The 17606-nt window shown below is 40.3% G+C and overlaps 2 protein-coding genes across 2 annotated transcripts in view; both read right to left on the bottom strand.

Moving 5' to 3' along the window:
* Hsf5 (heat shock transcription factor 5) overlaps positions 1–17606 on the bottom strand; it is a 46504-nt gene that overhangs the window by 25745 nt on the left and 3153 nt on the right. The window contains exons 2-3 of the mRNA XM_059271476.1: positions 14110–14484; positions 2274–2371 (exon numbers count right to left, since the gene is read on the bottom strand). Of these exons, the coding sequence (XP_059127459.1) occupies positions 2274–2371; positions 14110–14484 (473 nt within the window). The remainder of the gene's footprint in view (positions 1–2273; positions 2372–14109; positions 14485–17606) is intronic.
* The window catches only part of Mtmr4 (myotubularin related protein 4), a 34246-nt gene continuing 31014 nt past the window's right edge, over positions 14375–17606 (bottom strand). The window contains exon 20 of the mRNA XM_059271474.1: positions 14375–14484. The gene's annotated coding sequence lies outside the window, so the exon portion shown is untranslated. The remainder of the gene's footprint in view (positions 14485–17606) is intronic.

Genomic DNA, 17606 nt, shown 5'->3' with positions numbered 1-17606 from the left:
AACTCACAGAGATCCTCTGCCTCCCAAGTGCTAGGATTAAAGACATATGCCACTACATCTGGTACTTACTATATTGAAAAAAATCAATGGAATCTTAAATTGCTTTGTGTTTTGCTACTTTTTAATCTTATGCACACCTATTTCCATTTTCCTAAGATTAACATGTATTGTCATTGTGTACAGTAAAAAAAGTTTATAAAAATGTTCAAATAGGGGGCTGGAGAGATGGCTCAGAGGTTAAGAGCACTGGCTGCTCTTCCAGAGGTCCTGAGTTCAATTCCCAGCAACCACATGGTGGCTCACCATCATCTGTAATGAGATCTGGTGTCCTTTTCTGGCCTGAAGGGATACATGCAAGCAGAACACTGTATACATAATAAATAAATAAATCTTTTTTTTTAAATGTTCAAATAATACATTTACAATTATATTTCTAGCATTCTCTGGAGAAAAGAGTACATTTACAAACAAGAGCATCTAGTTATGGATTAAGTACACCCCTTTAAAGAAGATGGGCTTAAGGCATCATGTCTGATGATACTGGCCCTAAAAAATGGCCAACTAGGAGGGTGGAGAGAGGGCTCAGTGGTTAACAGCACTGGCTGCTTTCTCCAGAAGTCCTGAGTTCATTTCCCAGCAACCACAAAGGTGGCTCACAACCACTTATAATGGGATCTGATGCCCTCTTCTGGCATAAAATTGTACATGCAGATAGAGCACTCATACATAAAGTAAATAAATAAATCTTTTTTAAAAATGGCCAACTAAAGGCCAGGTGGTGGTGGCGCAAACCTTTAATCCCAGCACTCAGGAGGCAGAGGCAGGCAGATCTCTGTGAGTTCGAGGCCAGCCTGTTCTACAGAGTGAGATCCAGGACAGTCAGGGCAACACAGAGAAACACAAGCAAACAAAACAGCCAATTAGCCAAATGTGCCGACACCTGTAATCCCAGCATGCAGGAGGATGAGTGATTCTCATGAATTCAAAGCTAGCCTGGGCTACATACAGCTCCAGGACAGCATAGGCTATAGAGATGGAAACCTTATCTTAAAAAGAAAGGAAGGAAGGAAGGAAGGAAGAAAGGAAGGAAGGAAGGAAGGAAGAAAGAAGACAAAGTTAGCTAATTCACCTTTATCAGACTCTATATTCTTCAAAAAACAGTCTGATTATCTACTTCCCATGTTTTCTATAAAAAATAAAAATAAAAGGAATGTCTTTTGGTGTACCCTAATGCCACTAACAAAATATTCTCTTGGGCTGGTGGTAGTGTTTGCCTAACACGTGAAGTCCTGGTTCAATCCCCAGCACTGCAACACACACACACACACACACACACACACACACACACACACACACACACGGGTGCGTGTGTGCACGTGCACAAAAATTCTCTTAGAAGCAAAGCTATCTTAGCAGATTATTATCTGGGCAAACACACAATTCCACATTAAGAATTATAGCACTAAATGCATAGCATACAATCTGTTCTTATTCTAAAAACATCAGTATAAACCATTTATATCAAAGCAGCTATTTCCTAAGAAATACTGACAAGACATTTGAAGTATGGTGTTCCGAACATGCATGCTAAGGCTGAAGGGGCCAGTGATTAAATTTCTCATTTTGGATACCCTGGGTTTCTCTGGTATTCCTTATTCTGAAAGAGCCTAGAAGAGCACAATACAAAATAGTTGTCAGCAGTGATGTGAGCACTGCATTTCTCTGCTGCAGTTTCATGGCCACCAACCACAAACTACTTAATAAATGGAATGAAGTGTGACTATGGCAAGTTTTAAATTTTCTTTTTTTTTTCCAGTACTGAGGACTAAACCCAGGGCCCTGTGCATGACAAGCAAGTGCTGTACTACTAGCCTAAACTCCTAACCCAGTAATTTAAAGTTAAAAGGTCACATGTGAGCTGGGCTTGGTGGTATACACATCTGTGGTCCAACATTAAGGTGGAGACATAAGGATCATGAATTTAAGACCAGTTTTGCTTATATAGCAAGACCCTGTCTCAAAAAAGGAAAGCCCAGAAACAAAAAGGCCACATGAAGCTAATGGTGCCTACACTGGACCATGCTAGCCAAGAACAACACTCAGGCATCATTCACATCACACTCTGCCCACAAACCCAGATTATTTCTGGCTTCTACTTCAAAAATCTGTCAAATTAATAGTATTGCCAAGCACAGTGTGCAAGGATCTTACCTGGATGTAGTTAGTGTGCAAGGATCTTACCGGGAAGTAGTTGCAGTGTGCAAGGATCTTACCTGGAAGTAGTTACAGTGTGCGTAGGAAGAGGCGGTAGGGGTGACACAGCCACTCAGGGCATCCATGTGAGTGGAAGGAGAACAGCACTGTAGCACAGCTGGAACAGATTCAAAAACAAACAAACGAGCCATCAACCAAAGAAACCAGAGCATGCAAAGAACTTCACATTACACACACACACACACACACACACACACACACACACACACACACAAGGGTGCTGTTGATTGCTTTAAAAACATGGTCATATAAAAAATTGAAATGTTTTATCTATTGGTTTTTGAGACAAGATCTTGATGTATCTCCCTGGCTGACCGTGACCTCCCGGGATCCTCTTAGCTCTCTTCCTCTTGAGCTGGCTTATAAATGTGTGTACCTATACCTGGCTGTAATAAAATTGTAAAAGTTTCTATCTATTTTTGTAATTTCTTTTTTGTTGTTGTTTTGAGACAGGGTCTCATGCAGCCCAGGCTGGCCAAAAACTCACTCTGTATCTGAAGATGACCATGAACTCATGACCCTCCTGCCTCCACCTCTTAAGTGCTGGATTACAGGAGTGAGCTACCTCACCTAGTTTATGTAAGCCCAGGGGATCAAGCCTAGGGCTCTATGTACAGGAGGCAGGTATCTACCAACCACACTCCATCCCCAGCCACTAAGTGATTCTTTAGTGCTTACGCATGCTGTTACTTTTCTAACCAAATGTTTATTATTACTGAAAGTAATTTCATTTAACTAAAGCCAGCAAACTATTATTTGTAGTTCCTAAATAATTGCTTCATTGTTTTAACAACTATTTGGAGAGGGAAGTGCTTTCAAAGTAAAATAAATAAATATATTCTCTAATCTACCCATAAATGATGTGTTTAATAGAGAAACATGCAAGACATATTTTTTTGCCATTTAGACAAGCGGTTAGGAATGTGGATCCTGGATTCAGCCTGCCTGGTTTTGTAGCCTGGCTCCATGATTAGGTATTTTATAAATCTGAACATGGTTAATCACTTCAGGTCTCAGTGTTTGCGTTCTATTAAAACACGGACATAACAGAACCTGCTAACAAGGTGTTTCAAGGAACAATGTAATGAACTAGCATACACAGAACACTCAGAATAGTAATGACAGCAATCAATAAATGTCAGCAGCCAATATTTTAATAAAAATGTGTAGTACTAGGTAACAAACTCAAAACTCTATTTTGCAAACCTTTTCTTTATGGTTAAGACACCATGAACAGGTCAAACTCTTTACACTGGAACACGTAACTTAAAGGTGTCCAGTCAGTTTACTAGACTGAGCTCTTTTCTAGAGAGAGTCTCTCCAGAATGACTGAGAATCAGTTACATCATCACACCTTTGGGGCAAACAGCAGATGATATGCTTTGAGTGCCCACCATGCTTCAGACACAATGGTGGATGCTTCATATGCATTTTTATCATACCAATCAGACTAACATTACTTTACAAAGTAAGTAACTAAAACTCAGAGATAGTAAGAAATTCGCCAACAGTAGCAAGGCTAGATGTTCTAGCATGGACTCATTTTTTCCTATACTTGAGAGAATAAAGATGCTTGGAAATAAAGTGCATCCATAAATAGCTAACTATGGAGGACCTGCAGGAGGGTCAACACGGAAGAAAGGACTTTTCCCCTCCATTTATAACTAAGGAAAACCTAGCCCCCTAGTGGCAGACCTAGTCAGGAGCTGCAGGTTACTGTTTCCAAATTGTACTGAAAAGCAGTGCTTCATTATAAATAAACCAATGCAAAGATTACATTTATTTTTCTAATATTTCAGTAGTATGACTCTACTGTTTAAATATTTTGAATGTTAAAATGTTCTCTAAAATAAATTTGTTGGAGAAATAAAAGTACAATATAGCTCAGAGAATGTCATTATAATATAGAGTTGATAGCTGATTTTTGTGTGTAAGAATACAGTAAACCATTAGGTGCTATTTGTGTGTCCAGTAAGAGATGAGAAACAGAACAGAAAGGAGAGCCTGTGAAGTTACACTCTCCAAAGACTCCTGCTTACCAGGCAGCCCACTCTGCACAGTCAAATAACAGAATAGAATGTGGTATTAGCAAGTATGTGGAATAGAAATATCTAGGTGCCAAAATCCAAGTTTGTGCTTAGTTTTTGAAAAATTAATGTACTGTGCATCATGAAAACAGTAACATGTTGTTGTTATTTTCTGCTCTTTTGGAGGCCCACCACCCAGCTCCCAAATAAATCACACATGGAGGCTTATTATTACTTATAAATGCCCCACCTGGCCTTAGCTTGGCTTATTTCTAGCTAGCTTTCCTTAACTTTAAATTATCCAGTTTATCTTTTGCCTCTGGGCTTTTGTCCTTTTCTGTTCCTGTACACCTTTGTTCCTTACTCCGTGGCTTGCTGTGTAGCTGAGTGGCTGACTGCTGGAGCCCTCCTCCTTCTCTGGTTACTTCTCTCTTCCTTCCATCCAGATTTCTCCTTCTGTTTATCCTCTCTGCCTGCCAGCCCCACCTATCCCTCTCCTGCCCAGCTATTGGCCATTCAGTTCTTTATTAGACCATCAGGTGTTTTAGCCAGGCACAGTAACACAGCTTCACAGAGTTAAACAAATGCAACATAAACAAAAGTAACACACCTTCAAATACTCTCCCCAACAATATCATTATGAAACCAAATTATCCCTGTGTCCTAAGACACACCCTTCTGTAGAAAGATCTTGCTTTGTCTTCCTCAAGGCAGTGCTCACTTAAGGCACTCAGCTCCTCGTGTAAGAAAAAGTGTAGTCTGGGTGATGGTGGCACACACTTTTAATCCTAGCACTCAAGAGGCAGAGGCAGGGGGATCTCAGTGAGTTTGAGGCCAGTTTGGTCTACAAAGTGAGTTACAGGACAGCCAAGACTACGAAGAGAAACCCTGTCTTGGAAAAAAAAAAAAAAGAAAAGAAAAAAAAAAGAAAAGAAAAAATGTAAATAACAAACTAGAATTCACCTCACATGCAAATGTAAGAGTAGAAGGCATTTTACAATCTCTCAGTAATAAACATTCAGATTATGAAAACCATTGCCCTCACTGTAGGTGAGGCAAACACATCTGCACTTTATCCTATGGAAATATCTTTTTTGTTGTGTTTTCTTTTTCGAGACAGGGTTTCTCCGTGTAACAGCCCTGGCTGTCCTAGATCTCACTTTGTAGTCCAGGCTGGGCTCCAACTCACAGAGATCCACCTGCCTCTGCCTCTGGAATGCTGGGCCTAAAGGCATGCACCACCACCGCCCAGCTCTATGGAAATAATTTAAACATATATTATTTCAGATTTGAATCTACTCCAGGGCAGCACAGTGTTAATAGTGAGAGAATGTCCAGTCATATAAATGCTCAAAAGAAACAGTAGATTTAATAATACACTCAGTTTCAAGATTAAGTTACTATAGCAACTAAAGCTCTAATATCTCATTTCTGATCAAGAAAAAAACCCCTGGGAATACAGCCCTTCATAATCTTTCAACTTTACAATGGTGTAAAGGTGATAATGCATTCAGTATAAACCACACACTGACCTTATCTGTTCCACAGCTCATCACTCCTGAGATCATGGGGCAGCAACAGTGAGCCCCAGCTCCCAACATCCGGTACCCTAGAATGCCCTACTACTAAACTCTGAAAGTTCTGAATGTTAGCTGAATCAAATGCATTTTAGTATACCTTCAACTTGCAATGGGTTATAGAACATATTGGCATAGCCCGATCCTAAGTGGACCTGCATCTGTATACCCAAAATAAATGACAGTTAGGAATATGAATTTTTTGCTTTTGTTTTGTTTGTTTTCTGAGACAGGGTTTCTCCGTGAAACAGCCCTGGCTGTCCTGGAACTCAGAGATCCTCCTGCCTCTGCCTCCTGAGTGCTGGGATTAAAGGCGTGCATCATCACTGCCTACCCTGAAAAAATATTTTTAAGTTGGGCATAGTAATGCAAAGCTTAACTTTCAACACTCAGGAATCTCAGGAGGGAGGACTTTGAGTTTGAAGCTAACCTGGGATACACAGCAATATCCTGTCTCAAAACACGTTCTATGCCCATGTTCAGAGTAGCAATAGTCTACAAAAGTGGAAGCAACCTAGAGCCCTTCAACAGACAAATGAATAAATACTGATACCTTTATGTATAATTATTCATCATCTTTAGAAAGGGAAAATTTGACACATACTACAAAGTGGATGAACGTTTAAGATATGATGAGGCTGGTCAGTGGTGGCGCACGCCTTTAATCCCAGAACTCGGGGGAGGCAGAGCCAGGCAGATCTAGTTCAAGGCCAGCAGGTCTATAAATCGAGTTCCAGGATGGGACAGCCAGGGCTGTTACATAGAGAAACCCTGTCTTGGAAAAACAAACAAACAAACAAACCCAATGAGAGCCTTTAATCCCAGCACTTGGGAGGCAGAGGCGGCAGACCTTTGTGAGTTCCAGGCCAATGAGAGCCACAACATGAGAAACTATTTCAAATAATAATGATGGTAATGATGATTATAAGCAATTCTTTTGCCCAAGGACCAATTCAAATACAATTTTAAATAATGAAAAATATTTTTAAATTAAAAATATTCAAATACTTTATGTATCTTGTATTTCAAGATTTTGTTTTAATGATGTATACATCTTCATGTGGGTTTTTATATATGAGTGCAGGTGCCCATGGAGGCCAATAGAGAGCGCTGGGTCCCCTGGAGCTGGAGTTACAGGCATTTATAGACTGAGCCATCTCTCCAGGCCCCAAAACATATTTATACGAATTATTTAGCCCTTACATGCTGGTGGCTATGTCAGAGGAGCAGCAGGTGGCAACTGAAGTTCAAGGTGCCAGCCCACCAGGGGGCAACTCCCTGATGGGTGAGTCTCCAAGAGCACAGACCCCGGGATGTCTTTTGCTTCTGCTGTGCCTTCCCATGTTTGCTGCTGCCATCTTTCTCTGGTATCTGACATGGTGTGAATGGGTGTGGGAAGATCCCCACTGCCTGTAATGTGGTGTATCTGTCTCATAGGAACATCCTGTTCTACTGGGCACTTTTGTTTTGTTTTGTTTTTTCTAGACAGGGTTTCTCCATGTAGCTTTGCGCCTTTCCTGGATCTCACTCTGTAGACCAGGCTGGCCTCAAACTCACAAAGATCCGCCTGCCTCTGCCTCCCGAGTGCTGGGATTAAAGGCGTGCGCCACCCCCTGTGGATTATTATAAAGATGATTTCTTCCTAAGTGTACTTAGACAGTACACTTTATCATTTAGACAATGATAATAATAATGTTAGTTTAAATAGAGTTTTGATGATTAAAAAATATAAACAAAGATGCCACACAGCTAGAACACATGAGTTTCTATTGAGGAGCCGTATAGACTGTGGCTTAGGTTAATGAATAAGAAAAACAACTGAGGTCCAGTTAGCCTAGCTAGTTTAAATTCTTTTAACCTTAATGTTGGGAGATGTGTTCATGAGTTTTGGAATGCATCACAGCTGAAACAAAGCTTTCAAAATAACTTAAAAGTTAGACTAAAATGTTTTTGTCAATAGCTTGAGGTGAAAAACCTAAGAAGATAATCTAAAGTTTTAGAAAGACACATAGTTGAATGCAGAACTCTTCAATAAAAACAAAGCGGCCCAATTATTACTAACTGATGCACTTTTCTTGCTAGGATTGGTTGATGACCAAATGTGATGATTAATTCCTTGTACCCCGGGGTTGGGGAGTTAGCTCAGAGGTAGAGCGCTTGTTTAGCAAGCACAAGACCCTGGGTTTGGTCCTCAGCTCTGGAAAAAAAAATTAAAAAAAAAATTCCTTGTACCCATTTTTGCCCTCAATCTCCTGGTATAAAAAAACTACTCGTCAGTGGGTATACATCCCAAAGATTTAAAGTAGAGCTGACTCATTCTTTTTCATATATAAAAGTTTAGATTTGTGGCCGGGCGGTGGTGGCGCACGCCTTTAATCCCAGCACTCAGGAGGCAGAGCCAGGCGGATCTCTGTGAGTTCGAGGCCAGCCTGGGCTACCAAGTGAGTTCCAGGAAAGGCGCAAAGCTACACAGAGAAACCCTGTCTCAAAAAAAACCAAAAAAAAAAAAAAAAGTTTAGATTTGTGATTCCTTTAAGATTCCTTATAAGATTACCTTTCAAGATAAGTAATAAAGTAACTGACCCTTTCTTTGTAACTGCAAAGTGCAGCCTGCCAGTAAAAGATCTGACTGAGAAGAACACCCTGCTTGCCCACACAGTTAATCTATAACAAGTTGCTTGGGTATGAATGTTATGTGGGTTCTTGGGATAATTTGTTTTTCACCTGTAATACATAAAATGTTTAATCAGGTAAGGGATATGGAAGACATGCTGTTTTTTACTGTTTGTTTTGTAATTATTGTAATCATTCACTTGAAAATGTAACCACATTGAGAATGTAACCACATTGTGATCTTTATATTGCCTGAAAGATTTTGCTGGGGTATATAAGTTGTAAGAAAAAGAATAAAGATAGAGTTAAAGTGGGCTAGAAGGAAAACACCAAGAATGAGAGAATTAGAAAGAAAACATCAGAAATAAAGATAGAGTTAGAAGGAACTAGAAGGGAAACATCAAGAATAAAGATAGAGTTAGAAGGAACTAGAAGGGAAACATCAGGAATAAAGATAGAGTTAGAAGGGAAACATCAGGAATAAAGATAGAATTAGAAGGGAAACATCAAGAATGAGAAGGAAATTACCAGGAAAATAAAGAACAGAGAATACAAAAGAAGAATAAAGAAAAGGTCTGAGGAAAATACCAAGAGAGTGTGTGAGTATTTTTCCCTAACCCCCTCAGATAAAAAAGTCCAGTACGCACCGACTCCATAGCTTCCCTTTGAGCCCCGTGCTGCTGGGGGCTTGCCCCAGGCAGAGAAACTTACAGTATTAGTTACTAGCCTTACTTAAAAGATGAATTTTGAAAATAGTGTGTGTGTGTGTGTGTGTGTGTGTGTGTGTGTGTGTGTGTGTGTGTAGAAGTCAGAGGTTGATGTCAAATATCTTCCTCAGTCTCTTCCTCAGCTTTTGATGGACTGTCTCCCTGAAGCTGGAGCTCACTGCTTCAGCTAAACTGCCTAGCCACCAAGCCCTAGGCATCCTCCTGTCTCTGCTTCCAGTACAAGGACTACAGGCATACAGCCCTGGACATTTTATGTGGGTGCTGGGTGTACAAACTCAGGTCCTCATGACTGCATAGCAAGCATTGTCCTGACTCAACCATCCCCCCCAGCTCTTGTGCGCAAGTGTGCGTGCGTGCGTGCGTGCGTGCGTGCGTGTGTGTGCGCATGTTTGCTTTTTGAGACGGGTCTCATGTAGCCCAGGCTGGCCTTGAATTCCAGAACCAACTGCCTCTACATCTCAAGTGCTGAGACCACAGGTATGTACTACCATACTGGCTAAAGTATTCTATCCTTTACATGTTACTCGTGTTTTAATTTTTACAGAAGCTATTCACAGATATTATTCAGTTTCTGGCCCAAACTATTATGGCTTCCTCATAGGATAAGAAATTGAGAATTATGATAACCCATTAATGGCCAAATCAGATGACCAAATTCACTCCACTCAACAGAATATTTACCAAGGATCCATTATAATCAAGGACTATGGTGAGAGGAGAGGATACTGAAATACATTAAAAGCAGCCACACTACCCAGAGCTCCCAATTTGACCTTCCCACTCTTTTTTTTTTTTTTTTAATTTATTTATTATGTACACAATGTTCTGCCTACATGCCAGAAGAGGGCACCAGATCAAATTATAGATGGTTGTGAACCTCCATGTGGTGGCTGGGAATTGAACTCAGGACCTCTGCAAGAGCAGCCAGTGCTCTTAACCTCTGAGCCATCTCTCCAGCCCCGACCTTCCCACTCTTAACATCTGGAGCATGTTCCCTTTCTTCGGGTAATAACCCAGAGCAGTCCCAATGCCACCAGCAGCATACAAGAGTAGGTCTCTCCTCCAACCTCTTCCTGTCTACCGCACCTGACAAGAGCTAACTCTGGCAGAGAGAAATATCAGGAAATTCCCCTAACAGAGAAATATAGCAAAACAAGAGCAACTGAGGGCTGGAGAGATGGCTCAGAGGTTAAGAGCACTGACTGCTCTTCCAGAGGTCCTGAGTTCAATTCCCAGCAACCACATGGTGGCTCACAACCATCTGTAATGAGATCTGGTGCCCTCTTCTGTATACATAATAAATAAATAAATCTTTAAAAAAAAAAAAAAAAAAAAAAAAAGAGCAACTGAAACCACACACACACACACACACACACACACACACACACACACACACACACACGAGTGCACTTGGGGCGGGGGCTTCTTTTCTAAGAACGTAGGTAGACTGAGTCAGGCTGCTGGGCTTTTCCATCAGTCTGCCACTTACTAGTTGTGCCTCAGTTTCTCCATCTATAAAATGACAAAAATCTATCTTATAAGGTATGTCTGAGAATTAAATGAATTAATATTTAGAAAGTCCTTAGAATGGTGCCTGGTCATAGTAACCGCTACATAAGTACTCATTTGAAAATGAGATTAGGACATTTATAATTTGTTAATCATCACTACCTTGACCTTAAAAACATAATTTTGGGGGCTGAAGAGAGGGCTCGGTGGGTAAAGCACTTTTAGTACAAGCATGAAGACCAGGACCAGAGTGTGGAGCTTTAGTCCACATAAAAGCCACAGTCAGGAGGCAGAAGCAGACGATCCCTGGGCACACTGACTAGCTACGCTAGCCAATCATGGAGAGACCCTGCCTCAGTAAACAAAGTGGAGAGTGACAAAGAAAACCCCCAGCATCAACCTTTGTCCTCTGTATGCATGTGCACACACATCCACAACACATTTGAACACACACACAAATACCACATACATCCACACAGAAAGGAAAGAAACAACTTTGAAAAGAAGGCAAAGTTGATTTTGAGCCAATTCAGCATGTTAGTCAAGAAAAAAATCCTTAACACAGAACTTGGTAGGTAAATACGGATGAATATTAAGTATATTTAAATACGTAGTAAAAAATGAGTAAAATGAAAAGGCCTAAAATGAACATTTTTCTACAAAAGAGGGAGATTACAGTATCACACTGAAGGTAACGGAGGGGTTAGATTATAGAAGCAGCTAACACCAGATACATAATTTTGTCTTTGAAGAATTATGAATGCACAAATGTTCTAGGCAAGGACAGTTAGTGCTTCAAAGGAGGGACAAATATAAAAAGAGATCCTGATGGTCATTTTGTTAGTCAGCCTGATGGCATTTTTGTTTTCAGTTCCTGGATTTGGCTTTACTATAGAAATTAATCATTTATGAAATTTTGGTAGTCCCAGCACTCGGGAGGCAGAGCCAGGTGGATCTCTGTGAGTTCGAGGCCAGCCTGGTCTACAGAGCTAGATCCAGGACAGGCACCAAAACTACACAGAGAAACCCTGTCTCGACAAACAAACAAAGAAAAAGTAGCTGCAAATCTGGAAAAATATTAGAGCTTAATCATTTTCTATATAAGGCAGTACGTTTTAAAAACTTCTAATGAGCAAAAATAGTACTCTAGTTTCTTCTTGGACTATATAAATCTTTCAGCTTTTACTAACAGGCAAAACAATTAAAAATATTAAGTCATATTCACTCTCTTCAATCTCAGCTCCATCATCAGGGCAGTAGTAGCTCTAAACATCCACAACTGAATTCAACTTGGACATTTACTGAAAGTATCACTGATACCTTTGAAATTTATATTAGGGAAAAGTCAATAGGAAAACCACATATTTAGATGTTAGCAGTCAGAAAACAATAATATCACAAACAGAACAGTTACCACATTTACAATTTTAAATGTCAACCGATTATTTAATTCCTTTTCTAGTTTATATTCCTTTCTCTTAAATTGTTCAATCTTCCCTGGGAGAATGGCCTAGCAAAACCCCTTTCAGAGATTCTTTCTAGATCTGCAAAACTGACAAAAATCAATGCTACTACATTCTTAATTCATAAAGGAAAGAAATGTCCCCTTCCTCCTCCTTCTGGTCTTCTCTGAAAGCTTTGACCCTTGTCTCCTGTCTATTACCTCTCCGTGCAGGCTCGTCCAACCCATGGCCACAGGCCACATATAGCCAAGGCTACTTATGAATGACACCACACAAAATTACAAACTTACTAAAACATTATGGGAATTTTCCTAATTTTTTTGTATGTAACTGTACTGTGTGGTTATTGAGGGTGAGTTTTGTCTTGATGTCAAAACACGGAACTACACATGATGAAACACAAAATAGAATGTAATTTGAAGGAAATAATACTACCTTGCAAAAGGGTATTTGAAAATACTAAATTTTTTCCAAGAAGCAAAAGCAACGGTAACTTTGGGAAGGGTCCCAGTGTCTTGGGATGGACCAGCCTGTCCTCAATGGCCTTGGTTGAAGTTACAGCTACAGCTGTCAGTCTGTCGGTCACTCCTCAGTTCTTAGTCGGCTGAGGTGACTAGTGCAGGGTTCTACTATTCATCACACTTTAAGGATTTAATTTTCAAAGAGTATATGTTCTTATTATGCTTCATTACTTAAATACTAAAATGATTTGATGAGGTAATCTAATTTGTGAAATAAAAACTATATCTTAAAAACAAACTGGGGCCGGGAGTTGGTGGCGCACGCCTTTAATCCCAGCACTCGGGAGGCAGAGGCAGGTGGATCTTTGTGAGTTCGAGGCCAGCCTGGTCTATAGAGCAAGATCCAGGAAAAGGCACAAAGCTACACAGAGAAATGCTGTCTCAAAAAAACAACAACAAACAAACAAACAAACAAACAAACAAACAAACAAACAAGCTGGGGCTGGAGAGATGGCTCAGAGGTTAAGAGCACTGACTGCTCTTCCAGAGGTCCTGAGTTCAATTCCCAGCAACCACATGGTGGCTCACAGCCATCTATAATGAGATCTGATGCCCTCTTCTGGAGTACAGGCAAACTTGCAGAGAGAACATTGTTTATATAATAAATAAAATAAATCTTTAAAAAAAACCCAAAAAACTGAAGTAAGCATTACAACAATGGTGAGATAAAAGTAACGCTCCAGGACACCGAATCTCTCTCTCTCTCTCTCTCTCTCTCTCTCTCTCTCTCTCTCTCTCTCTCTCTCTCTCTTTTATGTGCATTGGTGTTTTGTCTGTATGGGTGTCAGATCCCCTGGAACTGCAGTTACAGACAGGTGTGAGCTGCCATGTGGGTGCTGGGGATTGAACCTGGGTCCTCTGGAAAATCAGCCAGTGTTCTTAACCTCTGAGCTGTCTCTCCAGCCTCCCAGGGCACTAAATCTTAATTTCAGATCTAGAATACATTTTGAGGATATAGAATTTCCACGTCACTGAAAATACATTCTTTTATGTGGTAATAGATTTTCAAAATCCTTAAGAACAGATGAAACTTTATATATGTATTATATATGTAAAATGTATTTTAATGAGGTGTCTGGGGGGGGGTGATCTATGCACATGTGAGGGCAGATGCTGGTGAGGGCCAGGGCACTGGGTCACCTGGAGCTGAAGTTACAGGCAGTTATGGGTGCTAGGGTCCTCTGCAAGAACAGTACACTCCCTTCACCACTGAGCCATCCATCTCCCCAGGCCCTAATCATTATATAGTGTTTAAAAATATGTCTGGTTAAAAAGTCACTGACATTTTAAAATGCATATTCCTATTTGATAAGCACACAAGGATTAAAATGCTATAAAAATATAAATGTTCTTATAAACTACCTTTATAGAAGCCAGTGAACTCGAATGTCTCCTACCTGTTGGATAGTAGGCTTGGGAGTACTGCGCCGAGGGTGTGTAGTTACTATATTTTTGGGAGGAGCTGACCATTGTTTGAGGACCTTGTTGAACGTGTACAGATGTGGCGCTGGGCTGCAGCGTATAAGTAACCTCAGTTGGAAATCTCTGCAGTACAGGAAATGGAACCCCTTTATCTGAAAAAGTGGGAGATGTCTCCACTTGTCCAGGGTGCATTCCAAGGGAGTTCTGCCATGTTCTAGGAGGAACTGGGGTTCGATCTAAACCTTTCAGAGGGAAGGTGCTGTGGTTGTGGGATGAAGTTGATACGTAGGAATAAGGAGACAAATTATCTCGCCGGAATGACCGGTGAAATTGTCCTACAGCCACTGGTCCTGCATAAAAGAGGAAGAACACATTTACAAACTTTACAATATACCATCAAACAGTAAACCAAAGGTCAAAAATACACAGCCGTTCACCTATCAGCTATTTTTAACACGAGAGAACTTTGAATTTAGCAAAACCAAATTCAGAACACAGTGCTGAAAGAATAACCAACTCTTGATGATTCCCAACATGACTGTCATAAAGGTAAAGTGGCCGACCTCTAACGTTTAAATTAAATCCAAAGTTTTCCATGCATTCTTTCAAGACATTCAGGAACTTTAATAAGTAAAGAAGTATTACTCTATTACACATACAAAAGAAATTTTCAGAACAAATATGAATTCATAACATGAGACACAAAGAGATATTATGCCCTTTGCCCCCTTTCAATTACTTTTATGTTTATTTCTTTATTGCAATGATTAATTATTTACTTATTGTTTGAGCATGCCTGCCACAGCATGTGTGTGGCTGTCGGGACAATTTCCAGGAGTTAGTTCTCCCCTCCACCAAGTGGGTTATGGGAGATCAAATCCAGCAAGCACCTTGACTCACCGAGCTGCCTCAATGGTCCCTTGTTTTGTTTACTTTATATTTATTTATGTAGTTCATTTCTGGAGACAGTCTTGCTATATTGCCCTGACCTGGCCTGATTACTCACTACACAGCCCGAAGTGTTGAAGCATTCTCTTGCCTCAGCCAACTGAGTGCCAAGATCAAAGGCACCAAAGTGCCACCTCACTCTGCCTAACAACAAATCCTTGCAGGAAAGTCAGGCTCGAAGTCTTTCATCTAGTTTTCTTCATTTTCTCAAGTAATCAAGCAAGCAAACAAGCAAGCATCTTTGCTGAGTTTTTCTCTCATTTCAGGTCTGGGGATCAAACCCTTTGCATATGACTTGCATATGCTAGGAAAGCACTTGACCCACTGGGCTATAGTGTAAGCCCTGCATTTTCCTTTTCTTTAGTCTCTAACAGAGACCTTTCCCAGATATTAGTGGCCTTCAAACACTGGACTCCCACATGCACCACAGGAACACTGATTGAAATTTCAGATGGCTAATCTCAGAGATTCTGACACAAGCATTTATTTTTCCTTATCTAACCAGATAAAAAATGAGAGGAAAAGGACAAAAGTATGTAATGAGCAAATGATAGCTATAAACATTATAGCCTGGATTTACTTTATAGATTGTAATTCTTGAATATAAAAAAACTAAACTAATTTATTCAGAAGGAGAATATTACCTATTGATTATATATGTGGCTCACAATTTCCTTTCTTTTTTTTTTCTTTTTTGTTTTTGTTTTTGTTTTTTTGAGACAGGGTTTTCCCATGTTATTTTGGTGCCTGTCCTGGATCTTGCTCTGTAGACCAGGCTGGCCTCGAACTCACAAGAGATCCACCTGGCTCTGCCTCCCAAGTGCTGGGATTAAAGGCATGTGCCACCACAGCCCGGCCCACAATTTCCTTTCAACATGCTTTCTTAAACTAATCTTATTAAGCAATTTACTTTATTGAGCTAACCTTTATTAAACAGAGGCAAAACTTAATTTATGTGTGACTTCAGTGCTAAGCTACATGTTGAAAGATGTCACTCATATATCTACCCATTCAAATAATCAAATTATAAACCACTCAACACATTACACATCTCCCGTTCTATTTCCATGGCAATTAATTTCCTTAGCAAATAAAGATTAACACCAAGAATAAACAAATACATGCATGAATACTAACAACACAAATTCTGGAGCCTAGGAAATCAAGCACTCTATCTAATGAAGGAAAAAAATCCTACTTTAGAAGACTGAAAGTATTCAAATGACAGACCTTTTAAACAATTTTCTTGGCTGGGGGTATGGCCCAGTGACAGAGAACTTGCCTGGAATGAGTGAAGCTCTGGGTTTGATCCCCAGCACTGTCAAAACAAAACACCCCAAGTTTTCCTCTGAGCAGCTTTTATGATGTTGCTTGCCTACCAGTTTCTTATATTCGCATGCCTTGAACCCATCACTAATGATTCTGGTTTTCCTAAAGAAACTGGTACTTTTCATAACAGGTGTTTCTGAGCATCTCACCTACCCCCACCCCTTACTTGATTTCTCCTGACACGTTTCACATGCCAAAACTGCATGTTACCTGAGCTCACTAAACCTTCAGGGCTGGCTGCTAAAATCTCTAATTGGGTTCCAAAAATGTAGTTTAAATCTGAATTAAAAAATAAATTCTAGCCAGGTGGTGGTGACAGACACCTTTAATCCCAGAACTCAAGAGACAGAGGCAGGTGGATCTCTGTGAGTTCGAGGCCAGCAGAGCGAGTTCCAGAACAGCCAGGGCTACACAGAGAAACCCTGTCTGGAAAAAAACCAATAAATAAATAAATAAATAAATAAATAAATAAATAAATTCTGCTTCTCTGGTGATAAACTCTGAGTGATGGGCCATTACCTATTTTAGATGCTGATAATATAAAAATATTGCCAGGATTAGAAGGTCATTCCTCACTATTGACAGTTGATGGCTTCTGGGGAAAGGAGAGTCAGTTTTCTTGAAGGGTGTGGCCCCTAATGGGTCAGCCATGCTCCAGTGGCTGACCCCACACCCACGAGTCCATGGCAGTACAAACTAGACTCGGATCTAGGTGAGGACATGAGGTTGGCGGGAGTGGATCTGGAAGGAGGGGGAGGAGCGAGGGATGAATATGATCAAAATACAAAATGATGAAAATTTCAAAGTCTTCATAAAAATAGCCCCCAAATCAGTTGGGGGTGGGGTGGGGAAAGGTCATACTTCAACTTGTTTCTTAAAGAATGAAGACATGATTAGGTCATGTTCATTTCTTCAGAACATCTTTAAGGTATATTTGGCAATATTTGAATTCAGAATTATGGAAATGTGGAGCATGATGGATTTTTTTTTTAAAAGATTCTTTTTTTTGGTTTGGTTTTTTTGAGACAGGGTTTCTCTTGGAACTTACTTTGTAGACCAGGCTGGTCTCGAACTCACAGAGATCCACCTGGCTCTGCCTCCTGAGTGCTGAGATTAAAGGCGTGTGCCACCACTGCCCAGCCAAGATTCTATTCCTTTTATGGAAATGAAACCAAACTAACCATTTCCATCCAAG

Source organism: Peromyscus eremicus, chromosome 8a (genome assembly GCF_949786415.1).
Source record: "Peromyscus eremicus chromosome 8a, PerEre_H2_v1, whole genome shotgun sequence".
NCBI lineage: Eukaryota > Metazoa > Chordata > Mammalia > Rodentia > Cricetidae > Peromyscus > Peromyscus eremicus.
Note: the sequence above shows the minus strand (reverse complement) of the source record. Positions and strands in the feature narration are given on the sequence as shown.